Below are 21,340 nucleotides of genomic sequence, written 5' to 3' on the forward strand. Positions count from 1 at the left end.
GGTCAGAATAAATTTTTCTTATTTTTCATGATTCACTTAGTGCTTAGCTTGGTATCCCTATATGTATATAACTTCTTTTCATATATATGTACAGATATATATATATTTTACTCTTCTTTTTTTTTATTGATTTTTTACAGAGAGGAAGGGAGGGAGGTATAGAGTTAGAAACTTCGATGAGAGAGAAACATCGATCAGCTGCCTCCTGAACATCTCCCACTGGGAATGTGCCTGCAACCAAGGTACATGCCCTTGACCGGAATCGAACCTGGGACCTTTCAGTCCGCAGGCTGACACTCTATCCACTGAGCCAAACCGGTTTCGGCTATTTTACTCTTATATGTACAGTTGACCCTGGAACAGTGCAGAGGGTAGGGGTGGCTACTTCCCCTGCAGTAAAAAAAAATCCACTTACAACTGCAGTTAATTCCCTGCATACTCCGATTCTCAGCCATGAAGCTGACCCTTGGACAGTGAGTGTTTGAACTGTGCAGGTCATTTGACTGAGCTCAATTGAAAATAAGAAATCTGCATATAAGGGGACCTGTGCAGTACAAACCAGTGTTGCAAAGGTTAAACTTTATATATCTTATTCTTCAGTACCTGTCACAGTGCTATTAGTAGATGCTTAACTGATAAGGGCTAATTATCTAATGAGGGGAGAAATGGTTAGGATTTCTCTGATTAGGCACTTTAAGTGTGATGAGGAGAGGCTTTGATAGATAGTCCTTAGGAGTAGAGATTTGTAGTCGGGACGAAGGAAGTTCTTTCTTCAACTGACATTTGATTACTGTGAGTTTCCGATCTTGAAGTCTAAGATCATGTATTTGGTCTGTAGCATGTCTGTCCTGGAGATGATTTGATTGGTTGTTGTCCATCACTGGGTACGGAGCATACCTATTAGACTGAATTCTACCCAGGTCCACTCGGAGGAATTGCCCCATAGATCCTGCCCCCAGGTGGTTGTCAGGTCCATACAGGCTTTTATTATTTGTCTAACAGGGTTGCTTTCACCAATAAATCAAAATGCAGGAATCATGAAATTTTAAGAAGGGAAGCACTGGGGCCATTTTCCGTAAAAAGCAAGTGTGAGCTTCTTTGAACTTGACACTCCCTGGGTCCTTATTTCAGCCCATCCAGTAAAAGGATATATTGTTAAAACCAAACAAAAAAGTAAATGACCAAATATAAGAGTAGGATGCCATTAAGAAACATTTATACATAGAAAAAAACTCTAGAAGATATATACGTGTTGAAGAATTTACCTCTGAACAGAGGGATTATTATTGATATGAAATATTTCTGTATTTCCAGCTATTCTTCCATAAATACATATTACTTTTATAATCAGGATAATACTTATTTAATCCACTCTAAAATATATTAACTTATTTTGAAATTTGTAAAATATTATTTGAAAACAATTACATTGCTTTGGGAGTAAATACTTTGAATAGGACATGTACTGGTGTAAGCAGAGTGCCTCCGTTGAAGGAAGGACCAGCATGAGTGTGTGGACCACACGCCTTTCTTCTGTGGTTGACACTTTAATTGTTGCTACCACACAGAGATCTTATGAATATGGGCTCTGAAGTTGGACCCCCTAGATCAGTGATGGCAAACCTTTTGAGCTTGGCGTGTCAGCATTTTGAAAAACCCTAACTTAACTCTGGTGCCATGTCACATATAGAAATTTTTTGATATTTGCAACCATAGTAAAACAAAGACTTATATTTTTGATATTTATTTTATATATTTAAATGCCTTTTAACAAAGAAAAATCAACCAAAAAAATGAGTTCGTGTGTCACCTCTGACACGCGTGTCATAGGTTCGCCATCAGTGCCCTAGATCCATATTGTGGATTTGTCACTTCTAGTTGTTAGATCTTTGCCTCAGTTTCTTAATAAAGTGGAGTTAATAATCTGTCTATCACATAGAGGTGTTACAGGGATTAAATGAGACAGTGTAAATAAAATCCTTGGCCCAGGGCCTGCCACACTGTACTAGTAGGTGCTTTAGGGGTGTTCAACAGGAGTGTTATTTTTCAGTTAAAGACAACTATCTTGATTTTAAAATTATCGGCTGTGTATAAAACCATTTCATTTGGCTAACTAATTTGTACTCTGGCTCTGTTGTTAGGGTTGGGAAGTAGTAATTCTAGAGTAGATCTTATCATACCAATCCTATACTAATAAAAGAGAAACATGGTAATTGGCGTACGACCGCTACCCTTCCCATTGGCTAATCAGCGTATCCTTATGCAAATTAACTGTCAGCCAAGATGGCGGCCGGCAGCCATGCACTGAAGCGAGCAGGGAGGCTTGCTTCCTCCAGGGACTGCAAACTCCAACGTTCCCCGCCTCTCAACTGCATCTCTAAGCAACTATTACTATGTTGCAAATAAGAAGCTGTCAGTCAGCCCCGGACCGCAACATTGTATCCATGTTTTCAGCAGCGAGGCCTCAGAGCTAAAGCTAACCCAGAATAAAAAAAAGAAAAAGAAAACAAGGAGCGGTTGGGAGCTTTTAGTCAACTGCCAGCGGGAAAACAGCCCTCAGCCCCTCAGCCAGCCTGGCCAGGCACCCCAGTGGGGACCCCCACCCTGATCCAGGACACCCTTCAGGGCAAACCAGCCAGCCCCCACCGTGTACCAGGCCTCTATTCTATATAGTAAAAGGGTAATATGCCTCCCGGCACCGGGATCAGCGGAGCAGCGAGGCTCCCGGCACCGGGATCAGCATGACAGGGGGCAGCGCCCAAACCCCCTGATCAGCCCTGCTCTGTGCCTGATAGGGGGGAGCTCCCCAATCCCCCGATTGCCCTGCGGCTCTGTGTGTGACAGGGTGCAGCGCACCAACCCCCTGATCGGCCCTGCTCTGTGTGTGACATGGTAGAACCATAACCTCTCCATCGGCCCTGCCCTTAGTGTGACAGGGTGCAGCGCCCCAACCCCCTGATCCGCCCTGCTCTGTGGGTGATAGAGGGTGGCGCCCCAACCCCCCTCCACGGGCCTTGCTCTGTGTGTGACAGGGTAGAGCCATAACCTCCCCATTGGCCCTGCCCTGAGTGTGACAGGGTGCAGCGCCCCAACCCCCTGATCCGCCCTGCTCTGTGTGTGACAGGAGGTGGTGCCCCAGCTCCCCTATCGGCCCTACTCTGTGAGTGACAGGGGGCATCGCCCCAACCCCCCTGATGGACCCTGCTCTGTTAGTGACAGGGGGCAGCGCCCCAACCCCCTGATCGGCCCTGCTCTGTAAGTGACAGGGAGTGGCGCCGCAACCTCCCCATCGGCCCTGCCTTGAGTGTAACAGGGGGCGGTGCCCCAACCCCCCAATCAGCCCTACCCTGAGCGTGACTGAGGGTGGCATTGCAACCTCCCGATCCGCCCTGCTCTGTGCATGACGGGGCAGTGCCCCAACTCCCCAATCGGCCCTGCTCTGAGCCTGACCAGGGGCTGCACTTAGGGATTGGGCCTGTCCTCTGCCACCTGGGAGCAGGCCTAAGCCAGCAGGTCATTATCTCCCGAGGGATCCCAGACTGTGAGAGGACACAGGCCGGGCTGGGGGACCCCCCCCCCCCCCAGTGCACAAATTTTTGTGCACCGGGCCTCTAGTTATATATAATTTTTTATGAAGTTCTTTCTTGATATTTTGTATTAATTTATATATTACAGAAGAGATGATTAATATAAAACCTGATCTTCAACATATGTAGATAGATTGTTTTCAACTTTATACTTAATTGAATCATTTTTACTTTGCCACTCTGCTTGCCTATAAAGCAGTCTATTCTAGAATTACTTTTATTTTTAGAACAATCTTTTAGATTTAGGTAATTCATGATGCCATGGCATTGTTCTCCAATCCTTTTTGTCATAAAAGACAAATCAAACTAGGTAAATTCAGCCTTGCTTTATATTATTTTTTATTTTCATTTTAAAGATATTTAACGGTGACATTTTATAATTATGAAAGTATACATTTTAATTGGAGAAAATAAAAATTACTCATAATACTTTAAAAAAATTATATTTTATTGATTTTTACAGAGAGGAAGGGAGAGAAGTAGAGAATTAGAAACATCAATGAGAGGGAAGCATCAATCAGCTGCCTCCTGCACACTCCCCACTGGGTATGTGCCTGCAACCAAGATACGTGCCCTAGACCGGAATCAAACCTGGGACCCTTGAGTCCACAGACCAACGCTCTATCCACCGAGCCAAACCGGTTAGGGCTACTCACAATACTTTTGACATGATATGTCTCCTAGTCCTTAAACCAAGTTACTGTGTATTTATAATAATTTTATTTGTTGGTTCTCCATGGGCCTTTGCAGCCAAACCCCAACAAGAAAATACTAGCTTTCTATTCTGATTATAATACAAACTTGACGTGTGCGTGTGTGTGCATGCATGCTTATCTTTATTGGAATTGGGTTGAGGATAATCTGAACTCTGAATACCCCTGACTTAATGGCTCTCCAGGGCGGCTTTAATTGTTTTGTCCTGCTGTTCCAAACTTCATTTAACTTTGTATGACTATGTTTGCATGGAAAAATGCAAGGTCTCTGTGATTCCCAGTACTTGGCAGTGAATATTTGGGGACTGCTCAGAGCCTCATGGTGCATCAGGGATGTGCTTCCCGGTGCATCTCACTTAACTTCTTGGAGATACTTTTTCCTGAAAGTAGACACTTAACTTCTCTCTTATGATGCTGAACGTGTTTGCCTGTACTAGCGAAGAAGGAACATTCATGAACCTGTTAGAGAAATGGGAACTGGGAAGCTTGAAATGTTATGGTTGACCATCAGACTTGATGGCCTTTTCTTTAATCCCAGCTCATGTGTTGACTCACTCTGATTGTGATGCTGTAATTAGGCTCTTTAAAAAGAAAATGATGAATGAGTGGATTTGATTTTTGTGTTTAGATACAGTATGAGGTATAGTATGTAAAAATTTGGCAGAAAATATAGATGCGTCTCAATTTATGATGGGATTACAGTAAATTCATCATAAGTATAAAATATTTTAGGTTGAAAATACATTTAATACACATAATCTATGAAACATCATAGCTTAGCTAGCCTACTTTAAAGTGATCACAATACTTACATTAGCCTATAATTGGCAAAATCATCTCACTGCCACAGCATCACTAAAGAGTATTGTAGTACATATTGCTAGCCTGGGAAGAGATCAAAATTCAGAATTTGAAGTATGATTTCTACTGAATGCATATCACTTTTGCACTATCATAAAATCGAAAATTGTAAGTCACACCATTATAAGCTGGGGCCCATCTGGTATAAGTAATCTAAGAGAGGGGGAAAAGTAATAGTATCATCCAGAAGTACACCCATTCCTTTTCTGCTTTTGTGAAGACGTTTCTATGGGAAAAAGCTACTGGAGATCAAAATCTACCTGAAGTGGCAACTTGACCTCAGAAGGAGAAAATTTGATTTCTCTAGAAATGTAGAAGGCAGCCATTTCAATGAACTCAGTATTATGTTTCTCCCGACAAGTGTGCTTGAATGGGGGACTAGGGAAAAACAAAACCAAAAATAACCCCAACTTCTTTTTTTTTATTCTCACCTGAGGATATCTTTTTATTGATTTATTTGTTCAGAGAGAGAGAGAGAGAGAAATAGAAACATCCATGTGAGAGAGAGAAAGAGAGAGAGAGAGAGAAATAGAAACATCCATGTGAGAGAGAAATACCAGTTGCCCCCTGTATGTGCCCCACCAGGGATCAAACCTGCAACCTAGGTATGTGCCCTGACTGGGAATCAAACCTGCAACCGTTTCGTGTATGGGATGATGCTCCAACCAACTGAGCCACCCAGAGAGGGCACCCCAAATTATTTTTTTCTTTTATCTTTACACCATCTCTGCATTCTTAGTTTTCAGTGCCAATGAGTGCTTGCATATTTAGGGATATACTAGTACTAGTAAACTATTGTATGTTTTGGATGAAAACTTCTAGAACTAACTAACAGTACGTTTCAAATCTCACCATGTGAAAGATCAAGCTGTGAAAACTCCTCATTATAGAGTACATTTTATTTACTTTTTTGATGGAACCCCCCCCCTCACCCCTTATCAAATATACTTGGCCCTTCTCTGGTACACAGGAGTATGTGTACCCAGCTACCCTTCCATCTGTGGAGTCCTGGCATCTTTCCCATGCTTTGTGCCTACTCTTGATGTTAACATTCTTTGTCTTGGATAACTTTGCCTTACTTTTAAAAATAATCTTACCTCTGTTATTCATGAATTTTAGCTGTTCAATCCTTTCTTATTTCTTCGTGGCGAGTAATTTCCTCAAGAGCTGTATGCATGTGACTAATTGCTTTACCCAGAATGGGAGGCTCTAAGTCTGGGACCTATGAACCAGGAGCTTATGGTTCAATTCCCCATCAGAGCACATGCCCGGGTTTCTGGCTTAATCCCCAGTAGGGAGTGTGCAAGAAGCAGCTGATCAGTGATTCTCTCTCATCACTGATGTTTCTATCTCTCTTGTTGTCTCCCTTTCTTCTTCTGAAATCAATAAAAACCACTATCACCACTACCTCCCTTGCTGCTCCCACTGATGATTTTGGTTAACAAAATGGTGTTATTCAAGTTCTATCATTTCTTCATTGTTACACACAATTATGCAAATTGATGAACAGCACACCGACCGGTTGGCTATGATGTGCACTGACCACCAGGGGCAGATGCTCAACACAGGAGCTTCCCCAGCCCGCAGGCCAACCTCTCTATCCTCCCCCCATCCAGCAGGCTCTGATTGCCCGATGGGGAACCAGGAACCGGGGCTGGCTGCTGGCAGCTGGGGAAAATCGGCCCTGATTGTAGGCCAGGCCTAGGGACTCTACCCGTGCATGAATTTTGTGCGCTGGGCCTCTAGTGCATCTAGAAAGAGAAACTTTCACATATCAGCAACCTGGTTATATGGGGATATAGTGTATATGAAAATATGTGAAAGGTAAATGCTTGATATATTCTCTATATTTAACAGTTTTTAAACTAATGAGATGATTCCATAGCACCCTCTAAATATAACTGGTGAGTTTTCTTAAGTCTCATTATAAACTTCCGGACTTAAACATTTTTTTTAGTCATAGTATTTTCTTATTTTTATTTTTTTCTTTATTTTTAAAAAAATCTTTATTGTTCAGATTATTACATATGTTCCTCCATTTTCCCATCATAGCTCCCCTCCACCCAGTTCATAACCCACTCCAGGCTCCCCACCCCCCCCCCCCCCCCCAACACACACACACACACACACTGACCTCGTCCATAGGTGTAAGCTCTTTGTCCAATCTCTTTCTGCACCCCCCACAACCCCTCCCCCACCCCCCCCCCCCCCACCCCCGAGAATTGTCAGTTTGCTCCCTTTCCATGCCCCTGATTCTATTACATTCACCAGTCTGTTCTGTTCATCAGGTTTTTTATTCATTTGATTTTTAAATATATTTTATTGATTTTTTACAGAGAGGAAGGGAGAGAGATAGAGAGTTAGAAACATCGATGAGAGAGAAACATCGATCAGCTGCCTCCTGCACATCTCCCACTGGGGACGCGCCCGCAAGCCAGGTACATGCCCCTGACCGGAACCGAACCCGGGACCCTTCAGTCCGCGGGCCGACGCTCCATCCACTGAGCCAAACCGGTTCGGCTATTCATTTGATTTTTAGATTCACTTGTTGATAGATATGTATTTGTTGTCACTTTGTTGTTCATAATTTTTTATCTTTACCTTTTCCTTCTTCTTCCTCTTCTTGGAGAATACCCTTCAGCATTTCATATAATACTGGTTTGGTGGTGATGAACTCCTTTAGTTTTTTCTTGGCTGTGAAGCTCTTTATCTGACCTTCAATTCTAAATGATAGCTTTGCTGGGTAGAGTAATCTTGGTTGTAGGTTCTTGCTATTCATCACTTTGTATATTTCTTGCCACTCCCTTCTGGCCTGCATAGTTTCTGTTGAGAAATCAGCTGACAGTCCTATGAGTACTCCCTTGTAGGTAACTGTTTTTCTCTTGCTGCTTTTAAGATTCTCTCTTTGTCTTTTGCCCTTGGCATTTTAATTATGATGTGTCTTGGTGTGGTCCTCTTTGGATTCCTTTTGTTTGGGGTTCTCTGCACTTCCTGGACTTGTATGTCTATTTCTTTCACCAGGTAGGGGAAGTTTTCTGTCATTATTTCTTCAAATAGGTTTTCAATATCTTGCTCTCTCTCTTCTTCTGACACCCCCATAATTCGGATGTTGGTACGCTTTAAGTTGTCCCAGTGGCTCCTTACACTATCTTCATATTTTTGGATTCTTTTTTCTTTTTGCTTTTCCAGTTGGGTGTTTTTGTTTCTTTGTATTTTAAATCTTTGACTTGATTCTTGGGATTCTCTAGTCTGCTGTTGAATTTCTGTATATTATTCTTTATTTCAGTCAGTGTATGCTTACTTTCTGATCGGTCCTTTTTCATATCCTTGAGGGTCTCACTAAATTTCTTGAGGTTTCTAGAAGATTCTTGAGTAACCTTATAACCATAGTTTTGAACTCTTTATTCAGTATTTTGCTTTCATCCATTTCTTTCATTTGTGACTTGTTTTTTTTTGTCTCTGCATTTTGGCTGCTTACCTGTTTTTGTTTCTATGTACTGGGTAGCTGCTAAGTCTCCTTGAGTTGATAGAGTGGCCTTGTGTGGTAGGTGTCCTATAGGGCCCAGTGGCTCAGCCTCCCCAGTCACCTGAGGTGGATCCTCTTGGTGCACCCCTTCGTGGGCTGTTTGCACAGTCTTGTTGTAGTTAATCCTTGATTGCTGTTGGTATCACTGGGAGGAATTGATCTTCAGGCCAATTGGCTGTGATGACCAGCTGTGTCTACACTGGAAGATCTGTTGTGCAGGAGACACCCTTATAGGGCAGGACTCACTTCAGTGGGGTTTTGATGCTCACTGAGTCTGCCCCTTCAGTGTGTCACTTATGGATGTGAAGAGTTGTAATCCGGTATGGTCTCACTCTGACCACTGGGTACACTGGCTCTTGGATCTCCAAGGAGGTGCAAGGTCAGCCACTGTCTGGGGCTGCTGAACAGGAGCTACAGAGACATCTGCAGATTCCTCCTCTTTGAATGGGGTTTGGAAGTGCCCAGATGAGGCCCAGCTGTGAAGCAAAGCAGGATGCTGCTGCCAGGCCTTGGGCCTTCTTTTGGAAGCTCTGGGGCTCTCTGACCCATCTGCAGTTTGACAGGTTTTAGGCCAGAAAAAGGACCGGCCATTCATATGCAAAAGCCGATGCACACAGCTTGGGTGGAGTTGTAAATTGGGTAGGGTGGGGTGTCTGGGAATCACCATGGTGGAGCAAACAGCAGTGGCTGCCAGTCAGCCCTGTACTGGAGAGGTCCCCATGTCTTCGTGTCCTGTGCTCCATGCAGGAACAATGATCGCTGTGAGCACCTCTGAAAGAAAGCCGCCCTCGAATTCTTGTCCCGATGCCAGACAGTCCAGTTTCTTCCCGTATGTGTCTGGGTCCCCCAGTCTCACCTGAAACTGGAGTTCAGAGCAAGTGAATCTTGTATCTCCCTCCCAATTAAAAGAGCAGCACATTCAGGTGCCAGTACTTTCTGCACCTCTGCACTTCTTACCAGTCTCAGTGCGCTTTCTTCACCTCTCTAGTTGTGGAACAGCCAGCTTTCCCGAGGTTCTGGGTGCTAGTTGTTCTGCCTTTTAGTTGTAATTTTGATGTAATTGTGAGAGGCAGCAAGTATAGGTGTTTACCTATGCCTCCATCTTGGTTCTCCTCTCTTATTTTTTCTTTATTGATTACGGTATTACATATGTGTCCTTATCTCCCCATGCCCTCCCACACCCCCCACTCATGCCTTCACCCCCGTGGTGTCTGTGTCCATTGGTTAGGCTTATATGCATGCATACGAGTCCTTTGGTTGACCTTTTTGATACCTTTCTATCACAGGTATTATTTTCATGACACTCAAATTATCCCATCAGTGAGTGGGAGCCTCCTGTCTCCCGCCTCCCTTTGACACATTTAAGTCTCTTTGTAGTTTGCATTATGTCTGTCTCCCTGGTAAGATGTAAGTGCAGGGACCAACCATGTCTGTGTTGTTCATCCCAATTTCAAGCACAGAATCATCATCTCTCGATGAATATTTGTTGAATGAGGGGTGGGATATTAACAATTAAGTGAAGGTCTATTTTGTAGAAGAACATTTAGTTTAGTGTTTGTGGAGTCAGAACGAACTTGAATCAGAGAATGGAAATTAAAGGAAGCAACTTTTGGCTCAATGAAATGAAGAACTAAATCATTTGGGGGTGTTCTGGGGGAATTTGAGTTTCATCAGAGTCTTCTAGGGGCTACTGTTTCCTAGGTAGTGAGAGGATTAAGATTTATAATCAGGCCTGGAAGGATCTTTTTGTCTGCTCAGAAGCCTGAGGTTTCTTTACTTGCAAGGTAATAGGACTCTCAAATTCTTCGTTGACAGATTTTATTTTTGGAAAGGTGCAAAGTTGGCTGGTTTAAAATGGTTGAAATATACATAATTCTGTTTTCTCCCATGAACATTGTATGTCACTCTAATTTTATGTTTCAAAGTGTCATGAGTTTGTAAAACATTGGTAGTGATGAATTATGCGTTAGCAGTATTACTGTATATGTAATAGTTGTTGTCTGAGCATATACCCTTTTCTCATTGGATTAAATCTTCAGACTTTTTGTACTGTTGGGCACATCCTAATAAATAGCCATTACAGTATTTTCTTATTTATCTTTGGGTGTTATATTTAGCAGAAATAGCATTAGTCCCCTTCCACTTCTCTTTATAGTATTTTGGTAACAATTCTAATGAGGTGCACTTACTGACAACTTACCTTGAAATTCTAATTTATTTTCTGAGAAAAAAATATAATAGCTCTTTTAGGATATTTCAGAATAGCAAAGGTTAAATAGCACTGAAATGATTTTCATTTACATGCGAATAAAAATTGAATTTTATGGGGATAGCAAGGCTATGAATACTTAGTTAAGTTTTTCATTTTTGAAGTATGTATGTAATACAGTATTATTAGCATTTTAACTTGTCTTTAGAAGGCATTAATAAAAGAAGTGCTAATAGTAAAACCTTTAAAATATTATAATGACTTTGCAAAAAAATTATAAATTTGGCTCAAAATATTGTCCTTGATATACCCCATCTTGTCATTATCACTCCCCTAGTAATATCTACTTTTTCTTCTATTGCTTCTAAACTAATATAGTAAGGAAACAAAAGCATTGTATCTGCCTGAACTTAGTATTATTTTCCTTGGCAGTTTCTCTTGAGACAAAATCATAATGGAAGAGTGAGGGAGAATATATTAAATTTCACCGGGGTATATTAAATTTCTTTTAGGTATATTGACTTAATTTCCTTTATATCCTCCAGACATAATTCCTTCTCAGTGTTAGCACATGGACACTATTTTCAGAGATGACCTGGATAATATTTGTAATTTTGTTTTATTATACCGTTATCCTATTAATTTCAGGTAACTAATAAAATAGAAAACCTTCAGGCTTTCCTTTGAGAATTGCTCGCCTGTAGTGACATTCTCTTTGTGCATCATCTTTTGAACCTGAGATATTTACCCTGAGCTAACTGAAGAGTTTTCCTTTACAGGTGTCATGAAATGTTGAATGAACAAAGGAAGAAATGCATGCAAAAATGAATAGGCTGTTGATCGTCAAAGCTTCCCTCGCACAAGAGAATTGTATTATTTACAAACTTAGGGTGCATAGGGCTGCGGGTAGAGTTCTGAAGTTGGCAGAGATGCGCATTTGTGATTAGAACCATTCTGAGAGCTGGATCCACTAGAGCAGTGGTCGGCAAACTGCGGCTCGCGAGCCACATGCGGCTCTTTGGCCCCTTGAGTGTGGCCACGAAGTTTCAATCGCACTGTACGTGCGCGCCCGCACGTGGTATTTTGTGGAAGAGCCACACTCAAGGGGCCGCGGTTTGCCGACCACTGCACTAGAGCATGGCTCTGCTGGGGCACCCAGTGTCCCATCTCTGTGTGGCTAGCTCCGCAAGTGTGCGGGCATTCCCCAGGCTCTCCGCCTTGCTGCACTTGACAGCTTGTCCAGGTTGACAGGCAGACTCGAGCAGTGAGTCATTCATCCTTGGGCCTGAAGTGAGCGTCAAAGTGAGACCAAGCTGGGAATGGCAGCTGTTGGAAGAAGAAAGAAAATCTCCGAAATTAAATGGCTTCCTATAGTGCTTAGAACAACTAGACACAAACCTGTCAGTTTTCTGTAATAGAATGTTCTGTGGTGATAGTAACACAATTTAAAGCGTTTATTTTTAACCACGTTATTTACTGATTTATGTCTCCATTGCCAATCAAGCCTTGATTGCCTTCTGTTCATTAGCTTTTGATTTAATTAATAAGACTTGTTAAAGAGGAATCTTCCATGTTTTCCTGTAAACAGCTCTAATTTATTGATTCAATTTGAATTTTGTAATTATTCTGAAGAACTTAAGTCAGTGTTGAAGCCTATGTTTTTAATCTTTAATAAAATAGCTTAAACCGACAGGTAATTATTAGACACAATGTTTAATCTTTTTTTCATACAACCTTCTTCTTTTAAAAACTGGTATTTTGTTAAAGTAGTAACTTGGAATTTCAGTTATTTCAGCCCATACTAAAGTTTAAAGAAATATATGCACCAAAGATTGAACATTAGAAAATTCATAATTTTTTCCCAAAGGTACCTTTTCCAAAAGTGGAGCCAGTGACTTAACAATGTTACTAGGTTTTAGAACTGAGTGATTCAGTAGTTGGTGAGAGTCTAGACATGTAGAGAAAAACTAATTAAGAAAACAGCAAGTCATCGTGATTCTTAGGTTAAAGAGCAATTTGATAATCAATATGATTCTTAGTGGGAAACCAATCAAGCAGTTGGAGAAGAGGAAGATACAGTGATCTGGGCTCGCGTTATTAAAGGATAGTGGGAGTTTTGAAACATGTCTGTTGGGTGCAAAAAAGTTAACTAACAAAGCATTCTATAAATTCTAAAACTTTAAGGAAATGAAAAACTTCCATATCTGTATGCAGCAAAAACAGAGACTGCATCTTTAATTTGAAAAAAGAAAACATGAAAAATGTGAAAACTTTATAAAAATGTGAGATTTCTGAAAATTTTTAAAGCAATACTTTTTGTTTAGATAAATCTGACCTGTAACATTGCATAAGTTTATGGTGTACAGCCTGTTGCTTTGGTACATTTATCTATTGCAATATGATTGCTGATGTAGTGATATTTATCACATTATACATTATACTAGGAGCCCAGCGCGCGATACTGTGCAGCGCTGCCCACCCACCTGCAGCTCTGCCTTGACACCCGAACCTGTCCACGCAGAGCTCCAGTGCACCTGGCCCAGCCCCCAAACCCTCAGGCCTTCTCTGGCCGCTTCAAGCCCCAACCTCAGTCCCTCCAGTTGCCTCGGGATCGTCCTACCTTCTCTGGGCGCCTCCCCACTTCCGCCCTGTCTCCAGAGCAATGCGGCAGCTCTGCCCTGTCATGGCTCCGGAGGAGAGTGTGGAAGCCTCCTGCCTGCTGTGCTGTGCTCCTTCCCCTGGCAGGTGGGCCGCGGGGCACTCAGAGTGTGAGCGGTGGGTAGTGAAGGACTGGTGAGGGATGCGCTATGTGCTCTCACCCCTGCCCTCCCTGGCAGGGGATGGTCCTGCCTCCTCCAGGCGCCTCCCCGCTTCTGCCCCCACCGCCCCAGCTAATATGCTAATGACATGGTCACTACCCATTACAGTGTCCTGCTCATTAGCATATTAGCTCTTTATTAGTATAGATAATTATAGTACAATGTTGTTGTCTATATTCATTATACTGCGCAATAGATTTCTATGGCTTGTTTACTTATTACAAGTTTGCACTCTTCAAAGCCATCACACTTATCCATCACCCTCCCCCCAACCCCCTATTAATCACCATTTTACGTTCTCTTTTATTATGGGTTTAACTTTTTTAGATTTCACATATAAGTGATATTCTATAGTACTTGTGTTTTTCTGTTGGACTTATCTCACTTAGAATAACACGTTCAAGGTCCATCCATGTTTTTGTAAATGGAGGATATCTTTCTTCCTCATGCCTGAATAATATTCTATTTGTATATTTACCACTTATTTTTTATCCATTCATTCGTTGATGTGCATTTGGGTTGTTTCTATATCTTGGCTATTGTGAATGATGCTATAATAAACATGAAAGTGCACGTATCTCGTTGAAATCTTTTCATTTCCTTTGGGTACATACCCAGAAGTGAAAATTACTGGATCGTATGGTATATCTATTTTTAATATTTTGAGGAACCTCCATATTGTTTTACACAGTGGTTGGACAAATATATATTCCCTCTATAATGTATAAAGTTTCCTTTTTCACCACATTCTCTCTGGCACCCATTGTCTCTGGTCTTCTTGATGATGGGCATTCTAACATGTGTGAGATGATATCATGTCATTTTGATTCATATTTCCCTGATGATTAGTGATGTTGAGCAATAATTTTTACACTTTATTCTTGAGTTAATTTGCAGGTATAAGGAAGGAAATATCAGTATATTAACATTATTAGTATTTATTCAATAAAATATTTTGAAAGTCTATTCTATTCCAGAAAGTTTTAGGCACTGGGCACATGACAGTGAACAAAACAGAAAAACTTCCTTCTATCCTGGAGCTAATAATCTAGTACAAATCTTAATTTCATATGTTGTAACACAAAATTTCAATGTCTCTAACTATTGTGATGATCATAACTATAATAAATTAATTCTTGGAGGTTTAATTCATGGAGAATTATGCTTCAGAATCAGAATCCCATTAACCTGGATCTTGTTCTTCTTTTTTTTAAAATCCTCACCCAAGGATATGCTTATTGATTTTAGAGAGAGAAGAAGGGAGGGAGTGGAGAGAGAGGGAGAGGGAGAGGAAGAGAGAGACAGACATACATCGATATTGATTGACTGCCTTCTGTACGTGCCTGACTGGGGATGGAAGCCACAACCTCGGCATGTGCCCTGACCAGGAATCAGTATACAGAACCATGCTCCAACCAACTGACCCACAGCAGTCAGGGCTAGATCTTGTTCTTTTATGCAATAATCATAGAAAATATGTTCAAAATTTTTTTTCAATTCAGAAATAATACACATTAGTCTATGAGATTAAAGGTGTTCCATTTTTAGCTGTTTTTAAAGAGTGAATTTTGGCTCAATTGAAGGTTTAATCTCTTTTCAGTGAATTAAAAGACAATCATAGCTTCGTGGTCTGAGTGTGGTTAATTATATAACCTTCAAAAACATGAATTCCCTGTATCCCAGGATTCAGTTCATGGTACATATAAGTTAACAATCTCAAGGGATATGGGAAAGCTTTGTGGGAAGGAGGTTGTGTGTGTGTTTTATGGGGAGGGGAAAATATCAGCAAATGCGGGGAAAATTCCAAGCAGTTCCTGGAAGCAGTCACTGCCTCCTCGGGGAGCTAGTGATGAGCTCAACTGGGCTGAGAAAAATCTGTGCAGCTGTCAGCACTGACCGCATCCCATCCTGAGGCCCCGCCAAAGGTCTCCCTTAGTCCTAACGGACAAAGGGAAGAGCACAGGGTACAGTCTCCAGTTGAACAGCATGTGCATATTAATGTTCTGCCTGCAGCACCTGGGTACCTGGAGCACAATTAGGGTGAGAACGCTTAAGTAATGTACTCAGAGAGGAGCTATGCAGGGCAGAAAAGCAGCAGATCTGACCTCCCAGCTGAAACACAAGGAGAAATAAACACCATGTAGATGGCACATCATGGAACCTTATAATCAGATCTCCTTATTTGATTACTGTAACCCATAATGTATTCCCACAGTGAGTTTCATGAGGAATGCCAGTAGAATGGTTCGGCTGTGATAAATGCCTTGGCCTTTTGAGTTTCGAGTCTGTGGCAGCTTTTTGAGCAAAAACCTACCTAATGGACCCAGTTCTTAAAAAAGAGACATTCAGATTCTTTATTTCAGACTCAATTCTCCTTTGCTAGTTCCATAACCTTGAAAGATCTTTGGTTGCAATTTAAATGGCAATGAAAAACCATTTTTCATCTATCAGATTGACAAATTTAAGGGTTGATAATATAGGATAGGGGAAGGGGAGGGAAACAGAAGCTCTCATCATTTGCTGTAGGAAATGCAAATTGGTATAGACTCCATGCAGGATAATTTCCCAACGTTCATAAGAATTAGAATTTAGAAATGCACATACATTTTGATCTTGCAATTTCATTTTTAGGAATTTATCTTACAGACCTACTTTTAAATAGATGAAATTACATGTCTAGGAATATTTATTGCATCATTGTTTTAGTAGCAAAAAGTTGGGAATGTACCAAACGCCTATCAATAAGGATTGAATTAAGTATGTACCAGTCATGCAAAGGAACACCCTGTGGTCTTTAAAAAGCAAGATATAGTTTTTCATGAATTTATTAACTGATAAAAACTATACCATATGCACACTACCATTTGTATATGTATATGTATTCTATGTGTATATGTGTGTGGTTTAATGTGCGTGTGTATAGGGCAGACAAAAGTAGATTTATGGTTGTGAGTACCTGAAACAGAGTTTATAATATTTTTTTTAAATCCTCACCAGAGGATATTTTTACTGATTTTATTTTTATTTATTACTATTTTAATATATATTTTTTATTGATTTTTTTACAGAGAGGAAGGGAGAGGGATAGAGAGTTAGAAGCATCGATGAGAGAGAAAAATCAATCAGCTGCCTCCTGCACACCCCCCACTGGGGATGTGCCCGCAACCAAGGTACATGTCCTTGACTGGAATTGAACCTGGGACCCTTCAGTCCGCAGGCCGACGCTCTATCCACTGAGCCAAACTGGTTAGGGCTATTTTTACTGATTTTAGAGTGAGAGAGAGAAACATTGATGTATGAGAGAAACATCAATCGCCTCTCATATGTGCCCCAACCAGGGATTGAACCTGCAACCCAGGTATGTGCCCTGACCGGAAATCCAACCAGCAACCTTTTGGTTCATGGGGTGATGCTCTAACCAATTGAACCACACTGGCCAGGGCCAGAGTTTATTCTTGTATTATTATTTACTATTACATTATTTTCCATATGAGCAACTGTAAGCCTACTTTTGCCACGTGTGTGTGTGTGTGTGTGTATGTGTGTGTGTGTGTGTGTGTGTGTGTGTGATGATAAGTGGTAACCTCAGAGAATGGGAGCTGGGTGGCTGAGGGGGTGTGGCAGAGAGATTTCCTTTTCATCAAATGCTTTCTTGTCTCTTACAAAATTTTTAATGTGCACATGTTTTACCTATTTTAATTAACAAAATATGCTGCTAGGCCCAGTAAAGGTAGAAAGTAGAACATTTAACTAGAAGACTAATATAGGTAGACATGCCTTTGTTAACAGAATTGACTGGATAAGTTATCTGCCTAGTGCATTCTTACTTTTAATTAGAGCTGATACACATTTAGAATGCCTCTGGAAGAACCATCTGCTTTGGATTGGTCTTGTGTAACCTTGTAATAGTAAAATATTCATAATTTTTATTTTTATGATACACTGTATTATAAAACACAATCAGACCAAATATAACTAGGATTCTGTAGTAAGAAAAAAATTGTGGAAAGGGAGAAATGGTTGATGTTGACAGGGAGGGAGAAAAGGAGAGAGAAGGGGGAGGGAGTGAAGGAGAGAGAGAGAGAAAGAGAGAGAGAGAGAGAAAGGGAAAGGAAGGGAAGGAAGGGAAGAAGGAAAAGGGAATTTGTCCTTGGGAATTGAGTGACCTCAGTTTAGGACTGAAGATTAAGACAGTTCGGCAAAAGAAACAAAGGAGCTACTGGAGAAACAAAGAAAGCTATTTTGACTACTTGATTTTTATTTAATCTGAGAGTAATTGATGAAGCATGGTGATTTTATTAAGCAGTAGTTTCTGGAAGGAACATGGAGTGAATCAGAAAACTTCAGTTAAATTTTGGACTATGCAAGTGCGAATATTTAAAATGGAGTACTTAAAATGTGAATATTTATGATGATGATATAGAATTCCTAGCCTTACTGGAATTAATCATGTTGTGGCGGCATAATTGAGTCACTGACATTTTCAGTGCAGAAATATAAATTGCAAGGAAGAAAATTAGAACCATAACAGGAGCAGATTTTTATGGATTTGCTTCTCATTTTTTCTTTCTTTCATTTTTTTTTTTTTTTTTCAGAGTAAATGGGAAGTTGGTAGCCCTGAAGGTGATCAGGCTGCAAGAAGAAGAAGGTACACCTTTTACAGCTATCAGGGAAGGTAGGCATTTTCTCTTGTTATCTCTGCTTTTGTGTTTGCATGATATCTGTAACTGTTTAAATATTATGCACCTCTGAATATGCTGAGTTTTTAAATTATATGGTTATCTCTCTTATTGGAATGTATAAACTGAAATTTAAAGGTAGTATCTCTTACAATCGTATCAAGTCATATTAAGTGAAATGAGACCATCCTGCTGCATACTCAGGTATGGGAGACAAACAAACTGCTGTGTATTGAAGATGAGATGATCACTAACTGATTGAGGAATTTTATATTTCTGACTTTGTTTGCAGAGCTCCTAAGGTACATACTTACCTAGCATTGCTCTATAGTCATGACTTTTAAGGAAAGTCTTTAAAAATGAGGGATCAGCCCTGGCCGGGTGGCTCTATTGGTTGGAGCATCTCCTGTGTACCAAAAGGTTGTGGGTTCAATTCCCGATCAGCTTGTGGGTTTGATCCCCAGTCAGGACCATGTACGGGAGGCAACTGATTGATGTTTCTGTATCACCTCTCTCTCTCTCCCCCCCCCCCCCACCTCTCCTGTCTCTCTCTCCCCCTCTCCTTCTCTCTTTCCCTTCCTCCCTCTAAACATGTCCTCCAGTGAGGACTAAAATAAATTTTTTTTAAAAAAAGGGTGGATCATACTATCTTATTACTAATTTGTTTCCTGTCTTGATTTCTTTGTTCTATCCCTTACTACATTTCGTATTGCTTTTTCTTACTGACTTATAGATACCCTTTATATATGAACATCATTTATGTTGTATTTTCTTCTATTCCAACACTTTTCTAAAAATTCCTTTTACAGTGTAGTTGTTACATATACGTTTTTAAATTTTTATTAAATACAATTGCTCTTTTGCTTTACTACTTCCTGCATAGTATCTCTACACCAAAATTATAAAATATATTTTATTAGGGGGAACTTTTAAGTTCAGTTTCAGAAGTTTTAGTATTATTAATAGCTTTACCTCGATGACATTTTTGCAAGTACAAATCATCTTTACATAAAACTTCAGTTTATTTTTGTACTGAAGTAAACACAGCTACTTTTCAGCTGATCTACAATGAGGTATAAATATCATTTCATTTATGTATAGATATATATTTGAAATTCTTTTAAAATATTTGAAATTATGTGTGCACACAGACCCTATTATCTACGGATTTCATTTCATTGTAGTAGTTGTTATATAAAGAGGGCATTGGGTCTGATGAGATTGAAAACCATTGGCTGACATGGAGCAGTGAGTTCCAATTGAGCTCTGGAGAGGCAAGGTTAAGAGTGCTATTGAATTTGCTTATGGTAGACCCTGAAAGTTAGGTAGTAGGAGAGTGACAAAGAGATGCCGGGCCAAGAGAGAAGCAGGAGGAAAATGGAACTGAGCGGCAGCCTGCTCCCTGGAGTTAACCAACCTAACCTTGCTGTTGGTGCCTGTTAAGAGACATTACCGGATCCAGTTGTGATAGGTGGGCCCATCAATGGGAAGTTCAAGGAAGAAGCAGGTAGGGTCCAAGGAAGCTGTTGATGAGCTATCTGTTTTTACTGCCTGGATGTGAGGCAAGGCCCTTGGGCACATGGTAAGTCTTGAGATAAACTTAGGAACTGTCCCTAGGATTCAGTTCTGTTGTAGAATGCAGGGCTGGCTCTGTAGCTGCGACCTTGTTTCATGGGTTGGAGAGCCTCTGAAGACTTTTGAGCTGAATGTATGAGAAAGATAAATCTTATATTAAGAAGTGATATAGTTTAGGTAAGACGGAACCTGGAGGCTGATAAATCAGTCATTCAAAGTAGTGCAGATTTGAAATTATGAGGACCCAGGTTCACTGGAAAGCAGTGACAAAAAATGATGGGTAGAGAAAGAATTGTCAGAGCTAGGTGAATTATTGGTTATAGATGATTTGAGAGGAACATATTAATGGTTTTGAGTTTGAGTAAAAAATATGATGCCAGAGGGAGAAATAGTTTCTGACTGCCTGGAAAACTGCTCTTAACACTTTACAGTGTGAGGCGGCTGTTATCCAGGGGCTACCTCTACATTGTGGATTTCATTTCCCAAGGAGTCTTTAAACTCAGAGTTTGCTCTGGAGATCAGAGAATGAAGCAGGGACTGTTGAAGCCTGGAGGAACTGATCACAAAATGACATTGCATTTTCTTTTAAATAAAATACTTAGAGGTTTTCCTAATAAAAACTGACTTCTGAGTGATTTTTGTGGCTGTAAATGACCCTATAATAAGGAGAAGAATTAAATTCTGGGTCAGTCTTGTTTATTTGTTTCTCTTTTGCCTTCTCATTCCTGCCTTTCATAGTCTTAGTTTTTCTGTTATTTATGTGTGAAAACAAAAGCTATCAACAATGCTCATAATCCTTCACTATTACTACTTCTTGAAATCTGTGCACATTAACTCCTCTGTGTGGCTAGTGGTAGAGCTTGAAATATTTAGGATGAAAGTGGGAGATGCTTGCGATGTGTTCGTTTTTACACTGATGAGGGAGTAGCATGGCCTGTGCAATTTCCATGCAACACTTTAATTTTAGTTTGCCTCTTTTCTGCTGTTTTGGTCAATTTCCTTATTCACAAAATGTCAACAGCAGGAAGATTTCAAAGTAGGAAAGCACTGTGCACAGTAGCGTAGTTTTCAAGTGGCTGCTTGCCACTTATAAGCTTACCTGGGTATTTAGATTTTAACACATAATTTTAACCTAAAGTGTAAGTACTTGTAAGCAAACTTAATCTTACCCAGATTTATGTCCAAAGGAGGACTTTGAATTTTATCTCATAGAGCTAGAGTGCTTAATGGCTTCATTCAGGTGCAGGTGCTTTGAAACTCATTCTATCTTTGATGGCGGCTTAGAGAATTAAAGAGCAGTGGTGAGGGCCAGCTTTTCTCTTTTGATTGAAAGTTTTTATTTGATATGGTCATGGTTTTTAATGGTACTCA

At 40.5% G+C, this 21,340-nt stretch overlaps 1 protein-coding gene across 3 annotated transcripts in view; it reads left to right on the forward strand.

The window, feature by feature from the left end:
- The window catches only part of CDK14 (cyclin dependent kinase 14), a 522,981-nt gene that overhangs the window by 160,745 nt on the left and 340,896 nt on the right, over positions 1 to 21,340 (forward strand). For all 3 annotated transcript variants that reach the window (XM_070424219.1, XM_070424218.1, XM_070424220.1), the window contains one exon: positions 18,311 to 18,390. In XM_070424219.1, coding sequence (XP_070280320.1) covers positions 18,311 to 18,390 — 80 coding nt within the window. The remainder of the gene's footprint in view (positions 1 to 18,310; positions 18,391 to 21,340) is intronic.

Source organism: Myotis yumanensis, unplaced genomic scaffold, assembly GCF_028538775.1.
Source record: "Myotis yumanensis isolate MYYU_CA2020_CCGP unplaced genomic scaffold, mMyoYum1.0.hap1 SCAF_9, whole genome shotgun sequence".
In the NCBI taxonomy this organism is placed as follows: domain Eukaryota; kingdom Metazoa; phylum Chordata; class Mammalia; order Chiroptera; family Vespertilionidae; genus Myotis; species Myotis yumanensis.